The 20,241-nt window shown below is 39.5% G+C and overlaps 1 protein-coding gene across 6 annotated transcripts in view; it reads right to left on the bottom strand.

Annotated features, from left to right (window-relative positions):
* The window catches only part of NAPEPLD (N-acyl phosphatidylethanolamine phospholipase D), a 25,355-nt gene extending 5,114 nt beyond the window's left edge, over positions 1-20,241 (bottom strand). For 2 of the 6 annotated variants that reach the window (XR_005955730.1, XM_041474697.1), the window contains exons 1-4: positions 19,193-20,241; positions 7,981-8,293; positions 1,590-2,236; positions 568-682 (exon numbers count right to left, since the gene is read on the bottom strand). Coding sequence is in view for 3 of the 6 variants with exons in the window: in XM_041474697.1 (XP_041330631.1) it covers positions 568-682; positions 1,590-2,236; positions 7,981-8,293; positions 19,193-19,707 (1,590 nt within the window). In the remaining 3 variants the exon portion in view is untranslated. Of the gene's footprint in view, positions 1-567; positions 683-1,589; positions 2,237-7,980; positions 8,294-18,950 lie in introns of all 6 variants that reach the window. The other 4 variants (XR_005955728.1, XR_005955727.1, XM_041474696.1 and 1 more) reach the window with 3 other exon arrangements.

Raw genomic sequence — 20,241 nt, 5'->3', positions numbered from 1 at the left:
GGGGGGAGTGTAGAGGGGAATACAACATTAAAAAAATATCCAAAACTCAAAATAACTCTATTTTTTTTCATATCCTTTCTGGTTTTAACTTTGAATCAACTATTAAAAAATACTGTTTATATATTTACTAGACAGACCTAATTAATAAATACTGTACTGACCTACAGGCATGCAGTTTTTACTATCTCCAAGTGATGCACCACTCAGTTTGTTTTTATTACTGCATAACATAATGCATAACACTGCATGTGTCCTCATCTGTTATGTTCCTCAGCATCTGGATATCAGAAATCCTCCACATTTGCTTCAATAACTCTGTAGTTTCTTAACCATGGAAATATTTTATGTAATTGGTTATGAAAAGCTAAGCATTGTTTTGAACAGCAGTATATAGCTGCTTTTTCTCAATTTTCTCTCATACAATTTTCTCTCATACAAAGTTCACATTTTCAGTTTACATTTACAGATATGTAGGTTAAACTGCAAAAGCTTCACTAATGACTGTCTAGTCCTTGAAAAAAAATGGAAATCTGAAAATCTGAACTCATGTTTAGTGTTGCAATTTACCTCATTTGCTAAAGCAAAGGTCCCCCAATGAATTGCTACAGACTTCTTTGCTTGAACATCAATATGGATTCTTACAGCTTCTTCAGGATCCACATGCTGGTATTTCATAAACCACCTACCAAAACAAAGAATCACTTTTTTGTGTGACCTAATCCAGTGCAAGATTTCTCCTTTACTGCCATTGCAAAGTACAAAAAGAAATAAGTTCTCACCTAATCAAAAAAATCACAAGCACATACACCTGGACAACATACAGAATGCTCAAGATCAGGAGACTAACACATACCAACATACTCATCAAACAGCAGTTCATTTATTGTACTCTCTTTTTGAAGGACTTTTTCTTATCTCTATTTTCAATAGATTAAGGACATATTACTGGTGCCTTGAGGCATTAGGGCCAAAACTTTAAAGCTATTCCTGAAAAAATTTGGCACTAGCGGTACACACCAAAAAGTGTGTGCTTCAGAGATAGCCCAAGGGAACAGGCAAAACAGAAGAGAGAACTTGGGAATTCTTGAGAGATAAAGAATTTTTACCATGCTGTTTGGATTCCCATCTTTTTTTTTTTCAGCCCACATGCTTTCCTTCCAGCATTATATGAGTACAATCATGTAAATGTTTCCCCCAAAAGGAGAAATTTATCTCTCCTAAGAAAACAGATTTTTCATACTCTATAAGCCATTCATCCTTGTCTCCAGATAAGTTGCAAAACCAGGTAAACACTGAAGCAAGAGAAAAATGCAGTAAATGACATACAGTGGAATGGGCTGGATTAAATGATGCTGTTTCAGAAAAAAAGGCACAGAGTAATTCCAGATTTTTACTCAACATTTTTAAGGGAAGAAAGACTCCTGATTCATCCTTGCTGTCCTTAAGTCTGAAGAAAAAACTCTCCAAAAACATCACACATACACATACTTTTTAATAAAGTACACCTATAGTTTTAACTTCTGGGTGCATTTTTTGTCATCAGTAAATAATTTCATTTACATATATTGCTCAAACTCTGATTTTCCTACCTTGGCTCATAAGCTCCAATGGGGATGGCTGCAAGATCAAAAGGTCCAAACCTTTTACCTATTTGTTCAAAAGCAAAACAATATCCAGTATCTCCTGCAAAGAAAAACCTATTCCAAGGTCCCAAGACAGACCAGCTGCCCCAGAGAACCTTGTTATCATCTGTCACAGTCCTTTTGCACCAGTGCTGGGAAGGGGTGAAGACAAAAGTTACCGCATCGTGACCAGGGACACAGTTCTCCTCCCACCAATCCAGTTCGATGACATTCTCACAGCCGCATCTCTGCATCCACTGCAGCAGCCCCAGGGGCACAAACCAGCGCAGCTCGCTCCCGAAGCGCTGGTTCAGACTGGCCACGCTGTTGTAGTCCAGGTGATCGTAGTGGGTGTGGCTGATCAGCACCGCGTCTATCCTGGGCAGCTGCGCTACCGTGCACGGGGGCCCTCGGAAGCGCTTGGGACCCAAGAGCTGAACAGGGGAAGCTCTCTGGCTGAAGATCGGGTCAGTAAGAAATACAAGTTCATCCATTTCCACCATAACTGTGGCATGTCCCAGCCACGTGACTCGCATACCGGCTCCTGTCTTCCCAGCATCTTCTGGTGTTTGAACAAAGTAAGGCTGTAACACTGGGAGTTCTTTGTCGAGTTCCTAGCAAAAAAAAACAAAAAAAAAAACCAAAAAAAAAAAACCCACAATATGCATGAGAGATTTCAGAATGTACTTGGCATAGAACAAAAACTGCATACAAGGCACAAATCAAGACTTGTATCTTGTTTATGCTTTTATGCAGAGAACTGCAGCACACACCAGACGCTTTTTAAATGTCCATTTTCCCAGCTATTCCTCCTAATTTAATTTCAGGTTTTTGCAACATTTGCACTTCTCTGTTGAGAAAGAGAAGAGAGTATCCCATCAGGCCAGGAGATCTGATAGAGTCTGGGGGCATTGCAACAAAAGCACTGCAAGGTACTAACAGCATCCCAGGAAGGGATTCCTCCACCTGAAAAACAATATGTGTACACACACACAGAGTGCTATTTAACAAATACTCAAGTTTAGTTTATGCAACTCAATGATGCACCCTCTTAAGTCCTAGCACAAGTAAGTCACAGAAGAAAGAAAATGCCATGTTCCCCAGCCACACTCCACAAAAGCTCTGCTAGTTTTTATCAGGCTCTCTGTCTGTCCTCATTACAGAGGACACATTAACACAAAGGTTAACCTCACTTGGCTAATGTTAGCTATTACAATTCTGCCTTCCCATCCTGCCAAGAATTTAATGAACATTCATAAAAAACAAAATCATTTTTAAGATAAACCTTAAGGTACTTAGATATGCTTGATTATGAAAAGGTTCCCCCATCTCCTCTCTTATTCCAGCTTGACAAGTTTTGCAGACCCTACTTGACTATGACAGGTCAGAAAACTGATCTGGCTAAACTTTAATCCAGAGGTAAAAAATACACAGCTCTCATTTTGATTGGCTCCAATTTGACTCTATCTGTGTATCCTCAAGCTGGTACAAAGGAGGCCATGGCTGTACATTACCTATTGAAACTCACTGCCCAACAGTCACTCATTCTCTCATTTTGAACCAGAGTTATGCTCTTCACTGCAGTTTGGTTGAAGTGCTAATGCAGAAGTTTTATATGCAATAAATAAGAGCTTTCCTATTAAAAAAAACAACCAACCAAAGTCTTCTCAGAATTCCTGACCATCTCCAGGTTAGCCCCAATGTGGCTAAGGCTCTCCTCCCAAACGCTTATAGTCTGAACTCCTCACTTTGCTTTAGAAGAATTTTCATGTGCTAGGGCAGCTTCTAGACTCCTGACACTCCTCTCCCTCACAATCATAAATGTCCCAGCACTTCTGGTTCCAAGTCAAGTTCTGCCTGCCATGGTTGCTGCTCTCATTCTCTCAGCCTAGCAGAGATTAGCACTATCAGTGAGTTTATACAGAGCTGACCATGTGCTCCTTTAGAAGTCCAGCTGATGCTGTGACAGTTTAGGACTCCAGGAGTTGCCTTGCTAAACCAGTCCTGACAGCTTCAGGGAAGTTACTTTCTCCACAATATTTTATTGATTTAGAAGGCATATGTTGGGAAAAACAAAGTATGCACATCTCCATCCCCCTGCAATTCTGCTGTAAATAATAAAATATTCATGAAATTGCTTTTTCTGAGAGCTAATGGACAAGACATGTTTACTGAAGAAGTTTCATTACTGTCTCCAGGAATGAGAAATAGATAACCTCCTATAAAGCTGAATATAAGGTTAGTACAATTCAACCCCTTAGTTCATACAAGAAAAGTAGGAATCTTAGACTGAGATAAATGGCTGCTTCACCAAGAAAGAAGCCATCATTTTCTTATATCTATTTCATTCTACATGGAACAACATTGGCCACAGAAATCTGAACCACAGAAGCATTATACTGTGATATTTCAATTTAAAAAAAAACAAAACAACAGATACACAAAACTAACATAGTACTCAAAAATGGAAATTAGGATAAACCAACAAATTACATAAGGTTAAGTCAACAAATCAGATTATATCAAAGAAATAAAACTCAGATATGGAACTTAATGAATTGTCATAATGCAATTTAGGTCAGTTTGTACATTTTTTATGGAAAATATTCTTTTTAAGTAGCTGGTTTTAGAGTCAGACTCCACATTTTCTCAGAAGTAAATTAATTCACTTATTTTTGCTGACATTTGGCACAAATTAGTTTTTTTATTTAGCATTATGCAATATTAATAAACAATATTAAATGGATGAGGAACTGGCTAATTGGCAGATGTGAAAAATTAGTTCTTAAGTGGGACTCAGACATATTCTATGAAGTTTTATCTGGGGTACAGTTAATTTTCTGCCCAGTAGCACCTACAGTGCTATGTTTTGGATGTGTGCTGAAAATAGTGCTGATGGCACACTGATGTTTTAGCTACTGCTGAGCAGTGCTTACACAGCATCTCAGCCAGCTGACTGGGGCACACAAGGAGTTGGGAGGGACACAGTTGGGACAGCTGACCCCAATCCATCAAAGAGAGATCCCATATCATATGGCATTGCACCCAGCAGTAATATCTGGGATAAGAGGAGGAGGTGGAGGACATTCAGAGTGGATGGTGTTTACCTTCCCAAGTAACTGTTACATGGGATGCAGCCCTGCTTTCCTGGGGATGGCTGAACACCTGCCTGCCCATGCCAAGAGAATACATTTCTTAGTTGGCTTGTGCAGGCAGTTTTTGCTTTACCTGTTGAACTGTCTTTCTCTCAACCCACAAGTTACCTGATTTTTCCCCTCTCAATCCACTGGGGTGCAAGCAGTGGAGGGTGGAAGCAAGCAGCTGACTGGAACTTGGCTGCCTAAAGCCACAACACATCTGCACTATTAATAAAGGCTTTACAGGGATGTCAGTGGGATTGATGCTATCAAGTATTTAGAATAGTTGATTTAAAGGTAGAACTAATCACTATAAAAGGCATTTACAAAAGTCACAGAGACAGGAAGACTGATAGAGAAGAGCACAATCCAAAGAACTGCTATCCTGACCTATTTAAATGAAATTCCATGAACAAAAGTTCAAAACAAACCAAGAGCACAAAGGCAGTGTAATTTGTACAGAGCTTGTGCTCTCCAGGTTTGTGATACACAGGCTCTGATCCAAAGCAATGATTCCTCAGAGGATGAGATCAGAAACCAGGCATATTGTTGAGCTATCATGGTAAATCACACCAGAACATTACTTCTCAGTGCACATGATTTGTGTTTGGGGTTGTTTAGTTGTTTGTTTTTTTTTTTTAGTATTTTACAAAAGCACACCAAAATCCCCTTAAAGCAATAAGAAATATTCAACTCATAAGATTTCTAACTAAACACAAATTCTATTAGCAGTATACTTCACATGAAATACTTAAAACTCACACAACAGGATAAAGCAATATAATGAATTAAATATGCATCTTATGGAACTTATATCCTTCTAGAATACATTTTTGTTCTGTCAGACTAACCAGAAACATATTAAATTAGAAGAATTATAACAGAATTTTGAAATACAGCAATTATGTTGAATCAGCCAGCAACAGAAGTAAAATGTGCTCAATACTGTCTTGTCTTCATTACTCAAGTAATACAAAAAATTCCTCCTGCTGTGTCCCTTCCCCCTCGCCATTCTTCTTGCCCTCCTAATGCAAAGCAAGAAAAAACACATGACAGGCTTTGGTAAGACTAGCTGATTAGCCTGGGATTTTTGGTGCTTAGTGCATACTGGAATACCACAGGATTTACAGAAATGAGAACAATCTAAACTGCTGATCCAACAACTAATAATTAAAGATCCTCCAACAGCACTGAACAAAGTTAATAATAAAACCTGTAATGAAAATACAAGAATGCATTCTGGATGATGATATAGGCTCATTGTGAAGGCATGATTATAATACATATAACTTTTCCACAGTGAAGCACAAGCACATATCCTGGATAATATGCTCATTTTTACATACACAAAGCACTTGGTACAGATAAACTGAACCTGCCCAGAATAGCAGGGCATCACTAGGCTCACTCAGTGTGGAAACTGAAGGAGAAATCTGGCTCACAGGACATGACATCTAGCAGTGATAAATAAAGTATGGAGCCCATAGTCTGAATTTTAAACAAACTCAGATGCACTTCACAGGCTGATGTAGGGGTGGAAGAAAACTGGTTGAAACAAGCATCAAAAATGGCTGAGGACTCCAGAAGTGCATTTCATTTCTGTTTCTGATTTACTTCACGAAACTCGTGAATAATTGCAGGTGCCTAATTAAAAGATCTCCTATGCAAAAAATAAAATTAGCCCATGATTAATCCCAGCTGGGTCAGAGAGATGGCTTTTCAACTGGTGCCTTGTAGATTTCTTTGTGATCATCCTTTATTGTAGGGACAAACTGTAAATTAAAGGGGAGTGCTGCAGTTCTGCACTCCATCAGAGTGTTGTATGCTCTGCACTCCACAGTACACCTCAGCATTGCCTTCGAGCAACTTCAGTCACTACCCAGGTTTCTGACTGGCACTGGGAAGACATGAAGCTTGTTCTACACATACCAAGGAGGGCAGCAGTCAAAGGCAACTGAAAACATACAGGTGTGTGCATTTCATGAAAACGTGGCCAGCACATTGTCTAGAAAGCTGTACACACTGATGCAACCGTTGTCACCACAAGGAAGACACCAAATTTGCTGGATGGGATCCCAAGACTGACACAAGTTTGCTGTTCTTCTTTCTAAGACAAATTATTTATTATTATTATTATTATATTACAGCCAATTTATTTGTTCCTTAAACATCCCCAAACCTCTGACCATCATGTGTTAATGCCTAACATGGCTTTCCTGTCCATAAAACTGACAGAATTCCTTCCTTCACAGGTAGTTCAGGTAAGACAAAATGGAAAGCTCTTTACTAAATACTGGCTGTGAGATTTATAGCTTGTGCATACCTTCCTGCATGCTTAAAAGCATTATTAACACCTGCTTGTTAAAAAATATTGTCCTTGGTTGTGAACCCTTCTGCACAGCTTTTCTGAAATACAGTCAACACATCAGAAATGCACTGAGAAGTAATTCTGTCAAAACCTGGTCATCTTCATACCTCCTGTGACCATAAAGATAACTCGTGGCTCTCCAGTACCCATTACTCTTCATGGGAAAGAAGCTTCTCCTGTCTCCTTCTTTACATACAACACCTGACAAAAGCATTTCACCACCAACAAATAACAGTGTTACCCAGTAAACTGGCACTGTACTTTAGGTTTCTGAAACACTTTAGGTGTTTCAGTACAAATACTTGCTCAGGTTAGTTTTAACACATGCAGTTTTTTCTCCTGGTGTACTGAAACATAAAAAGCCAGATTTGTAAGTATTTTCCTAAGTAGGTGACAGAAACTATTACATCTTCATGCAAGAGATGCAACATGTGTATTAAATTGCCAACAGGAAAAAAGGCAAAATTTTAAAAACTGGATATGTCATGAAATAAGCTATTTCATGCAACACAAGTTAATAGTATGCTTCATAAGGCAACACCTATTAAAATGGAAGGGCTGTAATGGGTTTATGACTGAGCTAGGGTGCCAATTTTTTTTTGTTTTTATAAATAGAAACTGAGCTGTATAAATTAAAGCATGTGGAACTAACAAGGAGATAAAAATTAAAGAGGTAGAAAGTATTCACCTACCTTTTGAAAATAATAAAATGTCAATAAAAGCAGAAAAATAAGACTTAGAAAAGTCTCCAGAAAATACCTAATGAGTATTAGTTAGAAACTGTCCTATTTTACTGATTAGAGCAGAGGTAAAAGCAGTCTTAATCACAAAAGTAAAACATGGAAGTATTCACCTGCTTGGAGCGTGGCACATTGCTGTTATTTTTTTCCATGAAGGACCATTTCAAAATGTTGGGTAAGGTTGGTGATTTCCACGTTGGCCATGGGTTGACAAATCTCCCATCTTTGCCCCTCTTTGATTTAGTTACATCCTCTTCTAATCTGTAGTCCAGCCTGAAGCTTTTTCTGAAGGTCCTGGAAGAATCATTGCCCCCGGACCCTCGACCCGAATTCGGACGTTTCTTCACTGCTTCCTTAGGGTACTGGTTACATGCAGTTGAAGGCTGCTCTTCATCTGTGTTCTTATCCATACCTTTTTCAGGAGAACTAAATCAAATTTTAAATTAATCAATATTTTCTTGGTCTAGCATCAACACTCATAAGACTGAATGTTCTCACACACATTAGGAACAAGCCCGCCTTTCCTGTTTTATGACCTACTGTATTTTTTTAATCAACAAAATATGCTTTTAAACCAGTCACTATTACACAAAAGACTTCAAAAACATGCTGTGACAAGCAGACATGAGGGCTCTTTGTAGTTCAGGCTGAATTTTACTCCCTGGAATGCACAGCTTCCGACACTAACACTAGTATCCACCAACTGCAAAAGTGAGGGGGAAGGGTTCCTTAATTCACATTTTGGAAGAACAGGCATTCCACCTGAAACTCATGACATTTAGTGCCTGATGTAACACAACCCTGCAAGTCTGTGCAAGAGACTCTGGAACTATACTGTACCTTAGGATTTGCCTATATAGCAACTTGGTTTTGTAGTAAAACCAGCAGTCTTTTGTGGCATTACTAACACTTCTACCACACACATGCAGGAAATTCAGAACACCAAAGGTATTTGGTACTGTTTAGTATTTTGTCTAAAACAAACAAGAAGTTTATTACAATAAAGATAAATAACAGTTTCAAATACAATTTTGATACACATTTAACTGAACTGACTGGTGAAAGGCCACAGAAAATTGAAATATTTTAAATCACAGTTGCAACATTCACTCTTAATTCCATCGTGAAATATAAAAAAGTGAGAAAATAACTGAGAAAAACTTATTTCTATGGAGTCACAATTCTGGTACATTTCTTAGGAAACTATGAACTCAGTAGTTAGAGTCTCTTATTCCAAACTGCACTTAGGTGTTGCAGACTTTACAAATATAATCGAATTATACCCAAGGCAGAAAAACCAAATATCCCTATTTCATTTTAGAAATTGCCAAAGCAATTAAATTTAATCTAAATGCTTCAATTTCTATATTTACTTTCAACTGAAGTGTTGAAAGTAAATACACTGTTCTGTTAGCTTAAAAAATGGTTACTGTTTTAAAGAGTGCACAACTTTCTGGCATTTACAAATTCTACCTAATTAAAACTGGAAGACAACTAGTAATGAACAGACAGCACTATTTATTTAGGTAAACATTACATTAATTTATATTATAGTATATTAATTTATAGTATATTAACTTATATTCTATTCTATTTTATATTCCTAAGGTGCAGGAAAACTTTTAATAACCATTTGTGAAGTTCATCCTGTGGAAAATTCTCCACCACATCTAGTAGATGGACACAGTTTTGTCCTATCTACTGTTTCACTAACTCAAATACTCAGACTCCAGTTGAACACTCAGAAGCACTGGGCTGATGCAGGCAAGGCAGTCCATGCAAACAACATTGGCAGAGAACAGAATTGAAGCTCAGAGTTTTCTTAGAAATTGAATAACTCACTCTGTACCCTGTAAGCTCAATTACAGGGAAAATTAAATATATTGTTCACTGCAAATTTCAGCTAAGACATTACACACGTGTCAGCAAACTGAACCCAAATGCATCTGCTGATGATGCTCCAACTTCAAATGCAGAGTCCATTTTTGCTATTTCAGCAGCAGCTGACAACTAAACACTAAGTATGGTATCAGCTGCAAAGAACACAACAATTGATAAATATTGTGAAATTTTCTTAACAAAATAACCATTATTGTGCTATAGAGTAGAGATAAAATACTAACACATCAAAATTAATTTCTAATAAAAAAGCATGAAGGGCATTCAGAAAACATGGCTGATAGAATTTTTTTTTACCCCAGTCACAATCTTGTTTTATGTAATTGCTTTGTACTCCTGTTTCCCCGCAGTTTTACTGAAACCACTCCACTTATGTATTTCCTATTTAGCATTAGGATACCATATCTGCATCATAATTTAAATTTAACTGTTGCTATTTCTAGGCTTTTTTCCTCTATTCTACTAAACATTTCCTGGAATCAGCCTTCAATGAAACACTCAACTTGCTCTATAGCGTTTTAAGCAGATGTAAATGGTAACACAAGGAATCAGTGCCACAGAAAGGCAGACAGAACACCCAAACATGGTACTGAATATTTTAGCTGTTACTTTAATGTAAGAGCTGGGTTTGGGTTGTCTTTTGAATTCCTCAAAGAGCATTTTCAATGGCAAGTCAGTTTATTAATTTAGCAAAGCACACAGACACACCATAAAACAGCTACTCTTTTAGAAAGCATCATGAAAACAAATCACAAAAGTTTAATCAGATAAGTACTTAATTCCAGGAAATTATTCTCTTAACATCTCAGATGTCTGATTTTTAAAATATATATAACTACCATAATTATTGCTCCTACAAGACATTTTATATCAGAGACTGGGATGCCTAAAGTTTTATTTTTAAGCTTTTGTTTATCTATTAATTCATCTCTAAAATAGGTGAATTTTACTTTTGCTTAAGCCTTCATATAAACCTTTGATCTTTTGCTGAAAGTATAAACCCCTAAGGGAAGCAGGGATTGACTATGCTGATTAAACAGAGACAATGCCAAAGCATTTAAGGCACTGCAGGTATCTATCTGTCTGCCAACATATTTTCCACATGATGCACATACATTACTTTCATTAGTATTCCATAAGCAACCGAAGGGATAAAAGACCTCAGTGCTCACAGAATACTTTAAACCTTTTACATGCATAAGAAAGGGACACATTTACAATCAGTTAAAGTATTCCTGATGAACTGTAGGTTCCTTTGAAGTATAAGTCTTGCCAGATAGTTTCTGTTCCATTTAAATTTATTAAATATACCCTACAATATTCATGACGTAGTTTTCTTATATAGGAGACCAAGATGATAATTTCTTGAAAGCCAGAAATCATTAGCTTAAAATAAAACTCAACCAATTATTAGTCCAAGAAGATTCTTGTGCTTTTGCAAAAGAAAGCCTCTACAGATAAGGAGATTTAACAGGTATACTTTAAATACTAGAAAATACCCAATCAGAAATCAGTTGGTTTTTCTGTCAGCTTTCCTAAATTCTTCCTACCTAAAAATAATAGTTTGGCACTTGAAAAGCTACTTTAAGCACTTCAATAGCAGCAAAATTGATGAGCTGTAGAGATAAGAAAAATCAAACTGGAGCAGAGTTCTGTTCACTTGGGAGGGACAGAGGGAAAGGATCACATCCCTGGGGAATGTTTATTGTTACGTCAAGTTCTACGCAAAATCTTTTTATAATTTAAACATAAAGAAAAACTACTATTCTACTTAAAATCATTAAACAGCTTTCCTGGCAAATGGAACCCATCCTTCAGGATGAGGCAACTTACCCCAAGAGAGGGCAAGTGCATTGACTCTATCTGTAAGAGGGGCTCAGGAGAGACACAAGGCAACCACCCTCTCCCTCTGTCCTCAGAGATGCTTCACTGTTTCATCTGAATTCAGAAGAGGAAATGAACCAAGACAAACTCCTAAAGAAAACCATTAGTCATCCAAATCCACAAGGCCAGAAGGTGTTCTAGACAGAGGGGAAAACCACCACTGGCTGATGAATAAGACAAAGTTTAACATGAATCAAAATGCTGAGCTCACAGATCAAGTTTTCCAACATCAAATACTAAGGCACCCCTCATAATCCACAAAGGAAGAGCAAAGTTGTAGATCTGGCAAGACATGGAAGAGCTATGACTGACGTCCCACTAAACTGGCTTACACCTGGAAACAGGATACAGCCCTTAGGACAACAGGTTTTGGGTAAATGGTTTATTTTAGCATTGCTTATATAACTGAAAATTTGGATACAAATATTTTGGCTTTGAACCTTGTGTTTACTTGGGAAAGTAACAAAAATTTTGCTAAATATTTTAATGCTCTGTTTCAAAAGAAGATTTGCAAAAAGATACAACAACACTACAAGAAGCACTCTGCCACTATATTTTTTCTTTTTAAAAGAAAAAATGGTCTTTTAAACAAATTACTTGAACTTAGGCATAAAATCTCTTGTCTTCAGCTTTTCCACTCAGTCTCCGCTAAGATCTGCTGCTCCATAAATGCAACAGATGTAGTTCCCCCTACTAATCACAGAGCCATGCACAACATGCTACAAAGCATCAAGTCAGCCAAAACAGACTCACCCTTCTTTTCTACACAGAAATGTGGTCCTTATGCAACAAATCCACAGGCCTGACAGTTTAAGAATTACTATGAAGCTATGGTTTACTGGAACACAACAACTTCCCCAAAACTTTACAATTGCCTGGTAAACATTCCAAACCTTCCCAAATACCTTGAATTTCTCTGCTTTTTTGAAGTAAGGGGTTTGGTTCATTTTTAATCTGTCTTGCTGTGTAAACTACATCCAGAAGTTGGCTGCGCTAATGATCACCTGGAAGAGACAGCACATAATTCCAAGCAAACTCACACCACTGCAGCCTTACCAAAACAAGACTCTGAGCTTTCTACATATACAGCTACACAACTCTGAAGTTTTCTTTCATGATACATATTTTTAATGACTGCAAAAACCCATGCATTTTGGCTTGAAATAAAACAAAAAATTGTTTCAGTTAGAAGGAAAGGTATTTGCAAACACTAGGGACCATGTAAGTAATTGGCTCCCACAAGCTTTACTATCAAATGACTGCCAGCTAAGTTTTGGCTCTGCTTTTATTTTCCCTTCAGGTCTGAAATTGGCTGCTTTAATTAATGAACAGTTTGAGACTGGAAAATTCTGAATGCATTTAAACTTTTATTGTGCAGTACTTCAAGTTGTTCCATATTACCATTGTAGACTTACCAGAATAAGAACCTGAGCTCTCTGTGAACTGTATACTGCTACACATCTTGAAGTTTTCTTTCACTATACCTATTTTTTTAATCACTGCACAGCAGTTGCACCAGCAATTATTCCAGATGCTCTTGTTATTAGGATTTCACACAAAGATCTTTCAAGCTTGCATTAGCTGATCTGTGAATACTTCTATTACTTGAATCACATTAAAAATCCTTAGTAACACAAAGTGTTGCCAAATTTTTCATTCAACAGATCTCTAAGTATCCTGATTCTATATTGTCCTTGTGTACTATTCAAGAAAGATGAATAAAAGAGTTGATAACAGAAAAAGGAATAGCTCTCTCCATAAACAGCCTCATGGAATTAGAATAAATCCTTTATCATTCTTATCTAGCTTTGAGGATCAACAGTAAAACAAAGCACAGTTTTATTTAGACATCATGGAGAAAAATAAGATTACAAATAATAAAAAAAAGGTGAAACATTTACCCATGGTCATGTGTTGTTAGGCTTTTTCTTTAGCAGCTGTATTACTTAAGCAGCTACAACCATGAGCCAATCAATTTCTGTCCTCACTACTCACCCAGGCTTGCCAAAACAAATACTTTTGTCCACATGGTGAACTTGTTTAAGAAACTAATCTAGCTGATAGTCACTTCTTACCTTACCATCCCTAGAGAAGCACTTAATTTTCACCTGCATCACTGAGCAACCATGCAAGTGTTTATACCAACAAACTGGTTTGGACAGGGAAGGGTGAGAACAGGATTGTTGTAAATTGTTGTAAACAAAAACTACTTATGCCAGCAGTGGCCTAGGAAAAAAAAATTAATTAAGTATTCTCCATTTAGAATTCACTGTGTAGCTCAGTTACACATACCACCAAGTTAGGGTCAACAATTCCTCCTACCCTTTCATTTTCAATCTATTCTCTTCCAAGGTTTCATTTACACTTAGGACTGATGATGCTGCAACTCTCCATTTACCTCCTTGGATAGTAATGTTTCGTATTATAACCAAGCACATTCAATAGCTACCTACCACCCACAAGGCAGCCCACTCCCATTACTACACATTCCACCTCTATTTTGCTGGTATTCATTAGGGGAACTAAACCGACAGAAAGTTATTCATGCCTATCAGCTACACCTTTACATGCCTCTGGATACAAATGCAAATAGGCTTGAGAGAGAGACCCATCAGTAGTCCCTGGAGCCAATTATTTCTAAAGGCAGGGTTAAATCTGACCAGCTGCGGGCATTGTGTCACCTGAATAAAGATCCTGGATCTGGGACAACACATAACTATTTTCCCTTTGTTTCCAGGTGCCCAGCTGATTGTCCCCGTCCAATACGAGCATTCTGTAGTTCCCAAACACGTCTATGATCTGTGATAATATGATAGAAGATTTTTGTTACATGCATATCCTGTTTAGGTTGTGATCCCCGATATGACAGTAGCTGTCCATAGGGGACATGCAGCAGAACAGAGATGACAGACCCAAGAGCCCATTTCTTTAGCGATATAGGCCTTTAAAAGAAATTCTTTTCCTCTCTACCCTCATTTTTACTGCAGTCTTGAATAAAAGAACCCAAGAGTTGGCTTGTGGCCATCACATCTGAAAGAGCAGCCTAGACTATCATTATGATTAAGCACATGAGCAGTGTAATTCTGTGCTATTGCCGAAGCAGTCACCAAAGGGAAGCCGGAGTCAAATCTCCCTACACCAGAAAGGAAATTGTTTTCCTTTGCCCTTCCTAAACAACTAGTTTCACAAGACTAGTTAATTTATAGGGAAGAATGTTGAAAGAACAAGAGCTGGAATCAAAGTTTTCTTACCTGCTCTGCAGGACTGAGGCTGACACACAGAACAAGGTTTGTGCATTACAGCTGTGTTATGGTACACAAGACAACACCCAGGTCACAAATCGAATGCAAACAGTTTTTAAATCAACAGAAACGTCAGTGTAGATAGCATATGCACACAGCTGTACAGGTAGGTTGTGGATTCCAACAGCAACTACAATCTCCATGGATGGCCCCTCATACTCAGACAGAATTTCAATACAGCTTTTCCAAAAGAGCAAACATGAAATTTGTACTAAGGCAGCTATAGGACCCAGAGCCCAGCTTTAACGCTGGTGTAACTATTCATGCAAATGAGCAGCTCATTAGTTTCAGCTGGTTACTGATGTGTCCCCAGTTAATGACAGAGGCACGCCTTGCCAGGATGGGGTTTACTGTTAGAAAAAATTGTCAAACTATGAACTTGAGCATTTAAAAACACACTTTAGCCACTCCTGTGTGTTAACAGCCTCTACATCTTGGAGTGTGCATTTTAAGTTATGATGCTATTGAAGCTGTTAGCATACATTTCTCTTAACTAAAAAAAGTTTTAAACTATTACAAGCTCACACTCCATCCTAAGGGTAAAGGTTTTCCAGCTAACATCTTAATGTGAATTAGATATGACTAAACCCAAATGCTATTACATGTAATGAAATTAAGGCTCCACTTCAACTTGCCGTGGGAGAAAACTGATTTCCTTTGTAGCATGTGGTTAGAGAGGCAATGTAAGAACTGTTTCCATAAAAATGAACAGAAATCATGTAAAAGCTTTGATGCATAGGATCCACATGGCAAAGTAGGATCTAAAGATCATTTCCCATCGACTTCAGCACTTTTATGTGTGCAAGTGCTATCTCCACCTCATTTACTAAGCCTTTTAATTTTCTTTTTCCTCCTCTCCCCAGAAAGGAACAGACACCTATGCAAACCTCCTCTAGACTCATACCAAGAATAATCCTTTAAAACTCTATAAAACCTCAGTTGTCCAGGAAGTGCAGCAACACCCAAGAACTCCATTTTATTTTTAAGTTAATACAGTCATAAAATTTTGTTTCTATTCATATTTAAAGGGTTGTCTATTTTGATTCCTCTTTTCAGTTCAAGGTCCAGGCACATTGGGTCCAGTGTAATTTCTCTGCAACGTGAAAATACTTCCCTAAATTCTTTCTATTCTACTTGATCTTCAATATAAAAATCAACTTTTGCTTGTCCTAACAACATTCTTTCTCTCCCTCTATGTATTTACATGCACCTCATACATATATGAACTATTACAGAACTATTTATAACATTTGAATTCAAATTTATTGAAATCCAATCAAATAATTTCCAGGTTAGGTAAGATAAGGAAGTGAATTTTTTTTTTTTAACTAAAATAGATGATTTTCTTCAATGCACCTGTTCAAAGGCCAACTTTAAAATGAGTTAAGCCAAAAGGTTACCGGCCTTTCCAAATACTGAAAGTTTTGAACATCCAAACTTCATACTGGAAAGCCAGAAAACCCACCCAATACAGCACCCTTATAGTTCTTTGACTGAAACTCAACCATTTTAAGAAGAAATTCCAAGGAACAGTACAGAGACACAGCAAAACATCAATCCTGAAGGAAACTGGAAACATCATGATATGTAAATGTTTTTCATTACACCCTTTTCCCCTAAATATAAAGGGCATTTGATTCTATCCCCACAACTCTAGATTACAATGTCTCCATGCACTCTAAACGAAATGCAAAGTGCTTTGTTTGTTAGTCAACAACAGAATTATTAATACTAGAAGTTGTGTGGTTTGGGTTTTTCTTCTTATGAAAGAGTCAAGGCATACTTCCAACACAAACATGAGCCATCTACTAATTTTCAAGGCACCATCCTAAATACATAGGTGTTTTAAGGAGACAAAGTGTTTCATTTAACATAAACACCTTGCTATTGCCACATTCTTATCAGAAACAGTTGAATATCACTGAAACCTTCCAACAAAAACCAGTCCAAAGCATGCAAAAATATTTCCAGCAACAAAACCTGTTGTCATATCATAAGCCTTACTCACCAGGCAGTAGGACTCCCAGCTCCAACCACAGCTAACAGGTCTTACAGAAGAAGTAACTCTTGACAGAAATTCTTTAACACCCAATTTTTCACTCACACATCTTAGCAAACTTTGTTTTTCATACTTGTCAATTGGCAATACCCAGTTCTCTTTCCTGAACAGCTTTGCCAGGTTTATCTGCTTGGGCACAATTCTAGGCTACTCAAACCCAAAATTATTCCTTTCTTGCACAGCTGCTAAACACCAAGATGCCAAGAGTATATAACACATAACTTCTTTCCTAGATTTTCTAAGAATATTTAAACTAAGTGCAGCATTTATCTTACAGAAAAATCCTTTTTGCTCAAATCTTTAGGCACAAGGCAATCAAGTGATTTTCCATGGTCCTGGCTCTGAATTCATTAGAACTAGGGCTCACACTGCAGCCTATAAAGTTCAATCAATAGACTGAAAAAAATTAAAGGGAGATAAAGAAAGGATTCATAGATGTGACAAAAAACAAAACTAATTTCACTGCAGGTGTTACACATAAAGACACTAATTAATACAGCAGTATTTCTGTTTTTTCTCATCTCAGACAAAATAATTGCTTTCCTTTTTTGCTGAAAAGAACTTTAAAGCTATTTCTGAACGAAGAATTAACAGTTTTGGTTCAATCTTGAGTTTATAAAGGCCGAGGAAATAGCATTTTTCTCCTGGTTGTTCCTCAAATCTACTTAGTTAATGCAAGTGAATAAAATTATAACAGTGGATTGCTTCCTCTTAAAAAGGCTTCATATCTCTTTTGATTTGAGGCCAAGCAGAAGCTGAGTAACTGTTATTTATATTTGAACAGTTTCACTGTTATCCCTTACTTCCCTCCTCTCCCAAAAACAACTCTCCATCATCTATAACTGAATCAAACAGGGCTTTCCAACCTCCAGGTATTAAAAATTCCCATTGTTTTTTAGAATAGGCATTTCAGTTTGAGATAATTTGGGGTATTTTGAAAGCCAATGTTTCAATAATTCTTGAATTAATAAGTAAAAATAATAATATTCTTGTCTTCCTCAAAATGTTATCTACAAAATAAGATAAGCTTCCTACTTTATTAACTGATACAGCTGCTACTATACATAAAAAATACTCTTTTCAAAGGTTTTTTTACAAGAAAACTGAAGTAGTTTTCCTGTTACTACCTTTAATTTTGATGCCACTTTAGTCAGTGCAGTTTGAGAATTAAAGAAAAAATACTTAAGTACAAATAGCACTTGCCTCTAAAACTAAAAACTTGCTTCATAATCGCCATTTAGCAAATGGAAGACATCATAGTCGTCACCAGAAAAAACATTTCTGCATAAGTTCATTAATTTTACTGCATGCAGTCAGCAAACACTTTCCCCAAACCCTTGCTAGCTAGAGATAATTGACGATCATTGAGATTATTTGACTGCACTAATTACATTAAATGACCTCCTTAATATCCTCCACTTCGCACTATAGAATTCGAAGAGAAACATCTGTTCGTGTCTCCTCTTCAAAAGAAAACATTCTCTAAGCCGGCGACACTATGAAGCGGATCCTTTTTTTTTTTTTTTTTTTTTGCGATTATATAACTTGTTTCTTTCCGAGCGCTGCTGCAGCGTGTTTTACTGTCAACTGACAGAAACGAACAGAAACGAAAGCCTTGTGCTGGGAGCGAACGCAGGACTTTTCTTGCGGGGTTTCTTTGGCCGGTGCGAAAGGATTCCCGCGGTCACAGCTGGTTTTGGAGCTGGCGCCCGTGGCGGTCCGTGCCCAGCCGGGGCGGCAGACAGGGAGCGGGGCAGGAGCACACGCCGAGCTCCGTGGGCAGCCGGGCTGTGCCGCTCCTGCCCGGCCGGAGCCGGGCTCGCCGGCCCCACGCACCTCGCCCGCCCACCCGCGAACTTTTCCGAGCGGGTGCCCGCGCCCGCTCTACCCCGCTCCCACCGCCTGCCGCAGCAGCTCAGCCCGGTGACCCCACACTCACCGGCGGGGTCCCGGTACCGTGGGTGTTTGTGGAGAGCCCCGCTGCCGCGCTCGGAGCAGGTGCTCCGCTCCTCCGGCCGCCAGCCGGGCTCTGACGGGGGCGGCCCGGGCAGTGCCTCCCCTCCGGACGGGCACGGGGCGAGAGCCGCCGCTCGGCTCGGTCCGGTTCCCCCTGCTCACAGGAAGGCGCGGGGGCAGAGACCCCCGGCGCCAGAGCGCTGCTGCCGCTGGAGCGCCGCTCACCTCCTAGGCTGCTGCTGCCGCCCCTGAAGAGTCTCGTCCCCCTTCTCCTCCTTCTCCTCCTCCTCCATGGTGCCGCTCCACCCCTTCCACGGCGGCGGCTCTGTAGGTCTCCGGTAGGAGCCGTTGAACGGCTGCGGCGTTCCACCTGACCAGCCCGCCGCTGAGGGCAGCGCGACGAGCTGCACGGAGTAGCTCCACAGCGCCCGGCGCCCCGCCATGGCGAGCCGGGGCTCCGCGACGCCCGGCCCCTCACCGTGGCGGGCAGAGGGCACCACACCGCCCGGTCCCGCACCGTGGAGCGGTGCCGTTAGCAAGATGGCGGCGGGGGGCCGTGTCTGAGGGATACGGGCAGTCCCGGAGCCATGGCGGGACAGTGTCAGAGCTGCCGGCACGTTCTGCCCCTGGAGGCCGGGCTGCTCCTCGGCACCGCCGAAAGGGAAGCACTCCGTTGTGCTCCTGGCCGGCTCCGATGGGCGGTAAGCGCTGCCTGCAGTCCCGTTTGGGAGCACGGGCATGCTCCGACCGCCGGGTGCTGCGGGACAAAGTTTCCTGGGCTCGGTTGTCTCGGCAGCCCGGGCAGTGCCGCCATGCCCGGGGTAGCGGCACTCACGGGAGCTGCGTTGTCCGGGCGAGGCCAGGCTCCCGCAGAACAGCCCACCCTGCAGACACCTGCACCCCTTCGGCCTTGCGGAGGTAAAACTCGTGTCCAAGTCACTTCACGTGCTGGGTTACAACCATCCCCTTGCTCCCTGCTCACATCTGACACAAGTTTCCAGACGATGGGCTGAGAATTGAGGCATTTTGAGGCACCCAGCCCAGAGGAATTGGGTTCTCAGAAATAAATGTGTTATTTTTAAAATACTTCCTTAGGGACAGTGGACGGCAAAGAGCAAAGCTATGCAGGTGTGATGTGAAAAACACCCCATATTATCTAGCAGTGATATGAAATCTAAGACTATCTGGAGCTCTGATAACATGTTTGTGTCCATTTTATCTTGAAGATTGGGACTGGATGTATGGTTCATTGGTAAAGAATTCCTACCTATGTT

This window comes from Pyrgilauda ruficollis, unplaced genomic scaffold, assembly GCF_017590135.1.
Source record: "Pyrgilauda ruficollis isolate IOZ18807 unplaced genomic scaffold, ASM1759013v1 scaffold33, whole genome shotgun sequence".
In the NCBI taxonomy this organism is placed as follows: domain Eukaryota; kingdom Metazoa; phylum Chordata; class Aves; order Passeriformes; family Passeridae; genus Pyrgilauda; species Pyrgilauda ruficollis.
This window is presented reverse-complemented; position numbering and strand designations above follow the sequence as displayed.